General features: G+C 41.7%; 1 protein-coding gene across 3 annotated transcripts; it reads left to right on the top strand.

Moving 5' to 3' along the window:
• The first annotated feature begins 1,562 nt into the window (after nucleotides 1-1,562).
• On the top strand, nucleotides 1,563-6,970 carry LOC134480031 (disks large homolog 5-like). Of its 3 annotated transcripts, XM_087560214.1 has the most exons (6): nucleotides 1,563-1,727; nucleotides 2,201-2,355; nucleotides 3,388-3,556; nucleotides 4,758-4,907; nucleotides 5,548-5,734; nucleotides 6,680-6,970. In XM_087560214.1, exons 2-6 carry the CDS (start codon nucleotides 2,229-2,231, stop codon nucleotides 6,692-6,694), a joined length of 648 nt encoding a protein of 215 aa, XP_087416340.1. In that variant the 5' UTR covers nucleotides 1,563-1,727; nucleotides 2,201-2,228; the 3' UTR covers nucleotides 6,695-6,970.
• Nucleotides 6,971-8,927: the final 1,957 nt, after the last annotated feature.

Genomic DNA, 8,927 nt, shown 5'->3' with positions numbered 1-8,927 from the left:
CAGAATGAGGGGCTCGACAACCACCCACTGCAGCATCAAAATGCCCACCACAACCGCTCTGGCACCATAAATCCTGAGCCCGTACAGGTTTGACAACAGAGTATGGATGGCTTGACTGCTCCCCTGGACTTTTCAAAGCTTGTATCACCCCCGAGCACTTCTGCTTGAGCAGAAAGGCAGATGCCCAGAAGCTGCTGCTGTAGTAGGAGGCAGTTATGGCAGTTGGAGGTTGAGGTGGAGGCAGAGTAAGGATGAGAGAAGAGGGAGGAGTTTTCCTGAAAGGACCAGAACAGACACCATTCTGACTACTCCAGAACCCCACCCAAACCCAGCCCACGCCACAAATGCAGAGTCTACTGCCGAACATTTCCATACTAAGCATTCATTTCTTCATCCCCACTGTGCTCATTTTAGTTTTTTTAAACTCCTTTTTTGTTCTCTGTGAATTTCGCATCATGCAGCTCAACTCCGTTGATATCCACCATCACCTCATATCTGAAGTCCACCCTTGCATCCTCCTCCATATCAGAGAAAAAATAATCTACTTGTGGAAGTTGAAAAAAGAAAAAAAAATGGCAATATGTCCACAAAAGAGGTGCAAAATTATAAAGATGAAGGACATAAACCCTTAAATTATTTAAAATTAACAAAATTGTTTTTCATTTCAGGAGAGTTGTTATGGCTAATAAGTGCAAGCTATGATAAATAGAGAATAAAAAAGCTTAAAAAGTGAGAGAAAATGATTCAGGTACAAAATTTTACACTAATATAATTTAGTTCATGAAGTACCTTCTCCAATTTTGCCAAATACAAAAGGACTAAATGTTGTGACAGTCATTCTTATCTGCTGCATCCTATAAATTTTCTAATTTTATCTAGCTCATCAGTGTTAAAGATAAAGTTATTTTTTTTGGTGTAAAAGGTGAGCTCCCTTTGTACTAAGGTGTGTCAACTTTCAATATTTAGTTCTTTACTGGCAGAGAGCTAAGTGCTGGCAGGATTACTGTCTTGTCATTCCTACGGTCCATCATCAAGTTTGCTATTTTGTAGATGTTTGTCCTTCTCACCAGCTCAACACAAACTGAGAGATCTCTTAGGTGTTGTCTAAATGCCGATTGGACATAATAAAGATCTGAAGGCCAAGATGTGCTGCAGAAAGTATGTGGGCAGAACTCCAGGCTTACAGAGGAACATAGGGTGAGGAAAGCTGAAGCTGGAGCTTCAGAATAGACATGGTAGGGAAGTGATATGGACCAAAACAGGGCATAGGGGTTAAGAGATAATCACCGGTTGGGTCTCAAAACTAGAAGAATGGGGTTAAATTTAGAGAAGATAGAGCATGCCCTGTGAAAGGCCTAAGACACAAACTGTCAGACAGAATCTCATGGTAGAGCTTACAGAGGCCTGTGAGCAATGCTCCTTTGGTGACATTAGTAAAAAGAGGAGAACCCCCAAGCAGCATGAGGGTGCCTCCATTGGTGGCTCCTACATTTCACTTTCCTTTGGCAATTGGACTCCACACTGTTCCTAACAAGATAATGATTTCAACTCTTTCTCCTAAGGAATTTTGTGGCAACTGTCGAATGTTAAGCTAAGGACAAGGCTTCATGAGTGTTCCCATAACACACACCCATGTCGCAACCTAACCTACAGGCTATTTCTTGATGTGATTTCAAGCACGTGTACATAAGGAGACAGGAGAACCTTCTGACTGCTTATTCGAACTGGTATTATTTCTCAGGAATTTTTAATGGCTGATATTGATGAGTAAGGATAATTTGACTTAAGATGAGATATTTTTGGGCAGGATTTAGAGGGAAAAATTCATTAAAATGCATAGGAATTACTCAGGTTTTTTTTTTTTCAGCTGGGGAGCGAACCCAGGGCTTTCTGCTTCCTAGGTAAGCGCTCTACCACTGAGCTAAATCCCCAGGCCCTACTCAGGTTTTTATAATCAAGCCTGGACGAAAATTTGGTCTTGCATGCAGGAGTTGTTCAGTGGCTATGCCCTGGGAAGGTCTCCAGGAAAGGGCACCTCAGCTTATGCACTGTACAGGGAGACTATTAGCAGGGAGGCAATGTCTGTTCACCATGACATCAGGGACCTTCTTGGACATTCTATTGTGTCCTAGAGAGTTCTTGGCATACTCTGTGATGTCACCAGTGTTGTAGTAACCACCAGTGCCCTACTTTTTCTCAGTCCCTGCCTGGCAGATACACAGGAAGACATGTTTTCCCGGCTTCGCAAGAATTTTGGGAGAGTGAACGCCGATTTTGGACAGACTGGAGTGAGGGAATCTCGCCTTTCATCAAAAATAAATGATGGACGACGAAAGCTGGCCTGGGGAATGCTGAGTAAGTTCTGTGACTTGTATGCTGAGCTTTCTGTAGGAGGGAGAATAGGCTTATGCTGACCTGTCTAGCAATAGGCCAGAACAACTGGAGTATCTGCAAAGGAATTGAATTTCCATGAAGATCACAATTCCTAAAAGTCAAGGATTTCAGAACATTAGTTTGCCCATCCCCAAAGGGAGGATATGGTAAGGCCAATGCTATTATTCTGTTAACTTCTGGCCTTCACTTTTAACGTGCATATGATACTTTACATTGATATAATAACACGATCAGGAGACACTGAGTGTCCAACTTTATTGAATTTAGACAGGGCATCAATCTACTTCACTCTCATTGCTTCTTTAAATAAAGTAGATCTCTGTCTTTACTATCAGGGAGAGAATTATGCTTCTGGCCATATGTTCTTAGAACTCCTCTGACTTTTTCTAATTGGCAGAGATGGGACATCCTTAGCATTATAAATTAGACTTTGTGTGTTACAAACATTTTTTTACAGTACTAAAACTATTTGTAGAAGGTAGACCAAGATTCAGCCTGTAACCAATTGGCACTTCTGTGGCATTTGGTGTTTCAGTTAGGGGAACTTATAAGTCCGTTGACCATGACATCCCCCACAATGCTTTTAAATTCCAAATGGTGTGGCCTAGAGTATCAGTGCAGGACATCTGAGTATCTTCAATCACTCAAATCTTTTGGAGTTGAATTTATCATCTGACTTCTGAAAGTACAGCGGTGAGGGTCCTGAAAGAAAGTTGTACCCTGTTAAGTTGATAACAATCCCGTAGAAGCCATCTCTGTGGTACATGTATCATGGGTCAGCAGGCATAGGGAACACCCGGCATCTGACATCTCTTGGTCTCTATAGAGTGCTGGGAGAGTTGACTTCCACTGAGGAGGTCTCTTAGGCAACAACAAACTCTTTGTGGTGACACTGTGTTCTACACATGTTCTCCTCCTGTTTGGGGCTTGCCATGGTCTATGCACACTCATCAGTTTCCCCAAAAATGTTCACTTGTGTTCTTCTACCTACAGATGATGGGAGACTGACATCATCCCCTGGCCCTGTGGTAATCAACAAGGAGGCCAACACGGAGAACACAGAAGAACAGAGACTGATTAGACAGCTGCAGTCAGCTACTGAGGAGAGAAATGAGCTAAGAGATCTCCTGACTTACGTGACAGAGAGATACAGGAACAACAGGTATGCATTGCTCCAAACTGCCTTGTGTCACTCATGGACCTGCAATGTCACCTCCATCGTATTCTATTAAGGTGTTGGGGTCTAGAAAGCTGTGCCTCCCAAACTACTCGTCCTAAACCTCATTTCTGATATAGAGGAGATTCAGAACCTGACCCTTGGTCAGGAGTGAGATGGGCTTCCTGCTGTTCAAAATCTGAACATGTGTCTTCAGAGAATAATTCAGGGATAACGTTACTGGAGCATGAGTTCCCAGTGTGCATTTGGAAAGCCCTTGACAGGTGGTAGCTTTGCAAGGTTCTAGGTGCTGTGAGTTTGGGTGTGTGCTAGGAAGGTGACTGAGTGAGGACTCTTGTTGCAGTAGCCTGAGGTGACAATTCCCAAATTGTTTATCTCAATGTTTGACTAGATGGCCAGAGACACAGGGCTTTTCCTTCTTTTTTGTTTACCTCTGAGCCAATAATGTGGCATGCATTTTTTCTGATTCTGATTGTGTTCTCCGTTTGCATATTTCGCTCCCTTTTTCATTCTCTTACTGTTTACTTTTCTTTTCCTGTGGCTATGTCCCAGTTTCTGTGTCTCTGTGTGTACACACCTACATGCATATGCGCAATTTTTATATGTTTATATTTCCCCCCCACACTTGGAATCTAGGGGTCTATGTTTTTTCCTGAGTATATTCATGTATAACAATTTCATGGTGATGTGAGTGCTTTGTTTTGTGAGTCCCTCTTTCAACTGCAAACTTCTTTGCCAATGTGGTCACATTTGTCTGTATATTTGTGCCATTTGGGCAGATTATAATTTTGTGGTGATTTATGGTCTCAACTCCATAATTGTGTGAATTGTGTGTCTCTACAATATTAATTATTCAGGATGTAGAATTCCTGTTGTCAAAACAGGAAAATTGAAATCACAGTTTTCTAGATCTTGGATGTGGGAGAGCTGTGGCCTAGGCCCTTGTTAGCATAAGTAGCTTGACTGCAGATCCAGCCCTTCTGAGTGAAGAAAGGGAACCTGGGAACCCTTTATCTCGATGCCGAGCTTATGGGGTCCTGGGCCCAGAATAACAGTTTTCTGAAGCTGAAGAAGCTCCCAATATGTAGAACTCAGAAATTGTCCTCCCAGGACTGGGGTACTAGAAGACCCAGCCTGTGTTCATATATTCCTAAACACAGATGTTCATTGGGTTTTACTCTCCTAGGGCCAGCCGCTACATCAGGTCAAATCCATTTTATGAAAAATTGAAGATAAAGGAGAGGGAGGTCATGTCATTACTGCACAACTTAGAGATGAGGAACATCGAGCATTGTGAGAAATTTCAGGAGCTCCAGAAGGAGATTAACTTCTATCGGTGAGCACTGGTCAGAGAGGCCATTAACTGTGCTTTGCCCACACCTGCCTTCCTTTGTTCTGATTGGAGGTCTGCAGCTCTGTTCCATGTCTTGTGCTCTTTAAACATCACTGTGTCCTGGGTCTTTTGGACTCAGTTTTTAGGTCCACAGGAGACTGTTACTCATACCCAGAGTGTCTAGAGATCTTCAGAAGGCTCTAGGTAGACCAGTACTGATTCAGCTCACCAAATAGCTAATAGGCTGAACTGGGCCTCTGGGGTCACACCAGGTTTAACAAAACTCAATGTGTGGACCAACTGCATAACATGACCTTCCCTTAATTCTACTGACCTCCTTTGAGGGTATTTGCCCACTATTTATTAATGTTGCCCCCATGCATTTTCTTTCCATGGATAGATGTAGATCCCCTGTTGTTTTGGAGAGACATGGTACTTGGGTACTTATTGGTACTTGGGTCACTGAATCAATTTATTCTTCCCTGAATTGGCTGCTTGATGTTTGTTCAGCAGCCTTGTGTGCATAGAGAGGTAGTATATGAAGTTTTCACTGGTATCTAGGTCCAGGGCAAGTTTGTGGGACTTGGGAGTAGAAATGGGAGGAAGAAGCTGCAGGATCTAACTATGCAGAGTGTGTTTCCAGCTACCTGCCCAGCCGGATCCATATGGACAAGATATGTGTGCAGAAGAAGTTGTTCCCATTCAAGAAGGCGAGCAAAGCAGAACATCTGGATTGTGCACCGCTGGTACAGAAATACTTGATTGACTTGCACAAGAATGATAAGGATGAACAGGATAAGAAGAGCAACCTCCAGACCCAGCAACATCTGGTAGGGGCAAGCAGCTGTGTCAGCTTAACAACATCTCATTCCATTTGCTAATTTCATACCTGTTTGCTTTCCCCTACCACCTTACTAATTTACACTCCCAACAAGCCAACCACCTCATGCAATTGAACTGTTCATTGCTCTGTCTATGCACAAGTATTCACGGAAGTCCAGCACTTTTCAGAAACTGAATGGTTAACAAGTATGCTTTGCTGCTCTTTTTGAAGCTGCAGTCTAGAAATGGTGATAGACAATTGATATCATAATATTTCCTGTCCCAGTGATAGAATGGATGTTATGTAGCACTTTGAACAAGTTTTGGTCCTGTGATAAATGACATTTTTTGGTCATGTGACCTCCAAGTTGGGAAGCACCTTTCTGTGATAATTACCACGTGCAAATGGCAAATTAATCCTTGTCATTGTCTTTAATCTTGGTGACACATGGCCTTCACATTTCTTCCTGTAACCCAATGAGGTCTCTTCCCATTGCCCTGTTCTTGGTTTGCACTGGTTTAAGTCTGAGTCCCAGATGGGCAGCCCACATTACTGTCAGGGTTGCTGTAGACTTTGCCCTGCCCACAGACACACCAGCAATGTTATCAGATAACACATCAATGGTGACGTCCAATAGAGCTGAGGTGGTACAAGGCAGAAACCTGACAGCTGGCATGCAGGTCTCCAACAAATCAGTGTCTGAATAACTGCCTTCCTCTCCCTGGTCTCAGAAAGTGCAAGAGAGCGGGAATGGGACACAGCAGGAAGGGAGCATCCTGAAGAATGGGTTGCTTTCTCAGGAGTCCCCTGCTGACTACCATCCTGAATAGTAACAACATATTTTGGATGAATAATATCCCTCACAGTTAATTTATTAACTGCTAAGAAACCCTAAATTTATCTTTCACTAAGCCAGCCTGACTGATTGAGGTCTTACTCCCTTTCTTTTTAGGATAACACCACTTGAGAGAAGACTTGGGGACTGCAATGCCATTTTGCCTGCTAGAGGAGAAACAGCAATATAACTGTGCTTCAAAATGTTCACTAAGAATATGCTGTTTAGAAATATTTTTTATGATTTTAAATGAAGTTTTCTTTTTGTTATTTCATAGTTATATGTTCTTGTTAATATTTTTCACGTTTGAAAATACTTTTAAATATTTATATTAATATTCATTTAATCCTTTTTTGTTTTAAATTGCATTCCTTATGAATAAAATTTGATTTGTAAGTCTTGACTCTTGAAACCATCTTGCTTATTCAAGTGTTCTGTCCCCTCCTGTGCTCTTAAAACTGACGGCTAGAGATGGATTCTGCATGGTCCAGAGTTTCTGGCCTAAACAGTGAATTCAAAGTCACCAAGGGGTACTAAGTGTGATAGCGTATATTGGCTGGATAATGTGTTCTTTTCTTGGATGCACATTTTATGATGTGATCACTGCCATTCTTTATTCATGCGGTCATGTGTTCTGCTAATCTTAGTATATAATAGTCTACAACACACATTCATCATTGATCCTGTGTACCACATATTGACTAATATACACTCATAGTTGTAGAGCTGCAGAAAAATTGACAATGATTCCAAAGAAATATAGAAGTAATCATAATGGAGAACCATGTGCTTCATGCTTTCTTGCAGTACGCGGTCAATATATCCACACAGATAATGACCTTCAAAATCATCTTGGGAAATAGGTTTTGATAAATGCTGTTGTCCTAGACCATACATATGCTGTGTTGTTATTGTTGCGGATTAGGCATAGAATGCTCATTTATGTCAATGGGTCTTTTTCTCTACTGAATGTCTGTGGCTTGTCCTGGGTGAAATTCCCTCATAGTCCAAAAGAAGAAATCACATCCCCTGTTGTAGATGATTGTTAGGAACCATGTGCTTCTTCTGAGAGAGCAGCAGATGCTCTAACCTGTGAGGCAAGACCACAGCTCCTGCAGGATGCTTTTGTATTTTGAGAGCATGTGCTCTCTTAGGTGGACAAGGTCACCTCCAATTAAATAGAAAGATCTCAGGAAATGTGTATTCACATTTACCTTACTGAGCTGTGCAGGCTCAATGTGTTAGGCTACCAGGAATCCATACAGGGCCCTCTGTCATTGAGGATTCAGGATGTTATTCCAGCATCACTTAGTTTCCATATTAGAGCAGATCCTTCACCTAGTATCAGTGATGACCGTATCTACTATGCACATTTTATAAAATACAGAATGGAAACTATCTTCCTGTAGGCCAGCTGCACATAATGAATTCTTTTGATAGATAGCAAGAAAATTATCTTAATCTAAGCAGTTTAGGGAGGAACCTAAGAGCAAAAATAGTGAATGCAGCCTACAGCTGTGAGCACATATTTCTTTTGGATAGCCAGCCTGTGCAAACCCAGAACCTAGGTGGGCCAGTAAAAGCTGCCTTTTTTTCCATGACAAATCTAGGTCCCTGTTGTAACAAGTATTTTTTCCAGGTGACTGATTTCTGATTTATGGAATTGAACTGATTTACTCAGAGTCTGAGTTACTCAAAACGTAAAAATACAGAAGTAATAATCCAGAATGTCCACAAACAGTTGCTGTCCCACCAGGGCTTTAAAGCTCAGCAGTTACAGAAGCAATGTAGTGTTTTTTTATTCTCAAACATAGGTCCTCTAGTCATTCATTATGAGCTAACCATGCCACAGAAAGAGTCATCTGTATCAAAACAGAAGCTAGTGGTAACTAGATATCCACCACACTATAACATTGTTACTGTATTTGACGTCCTCACTTACTAGGTAAGGACCTGGGTCTTGCTACACATACTCATAATTTATAAGACTTCAAGACCATATGGGCTTTGTCCTGTTAATGCTACCATTGGCATACAATACCTTGGATAAATTCAACTGACTTCTGTAACAGGAAACAAAATTTCATGTCATCCCTTTCTGAACAAACTGTCCTTAGTGTAAAGTGTAATCTCAGGGGCCTTCCATTCTCTCTGTGATTCCCATACATTTCAAGTCTTCAGACATTTCTGTCATTGTCCAGTACATGTCTTGAGATGTTCACATTGTCAGCTAGGTGTCTTCATCCAGCTTGGCCTGTAATTTTCTAGAACATTAATAGTGTTCCAGCCTTAGGATTCAGTGTTACAGTACTTGACAACCTGCTGAAAACCCTACTTTCCACCCTAGTCCTGTGTGCTATGGAAA

Source organism: Rattus norvegicus, chromosome 8 (assembly GCF_021556685.1).
Source record: "Rattus norvegicus strain SHRSP/BbbUtx chromosome 8, alternate assembly SHRSP_T2T, whole genome shotgun sequence".
In the NCBI taxonomy this organism is placed as follows: domain Eukaryota; kingdom Metazoa; phylum Chordata; class Mammalia; order Rodentia; family Muridae; genus Rattus; species Rattus norvegicus.
The sequence above is the reverse complement of the archived record's forward strand: the minus strand, read 5'-3'. Positions and strand labels throughout refer to the sequence as shown.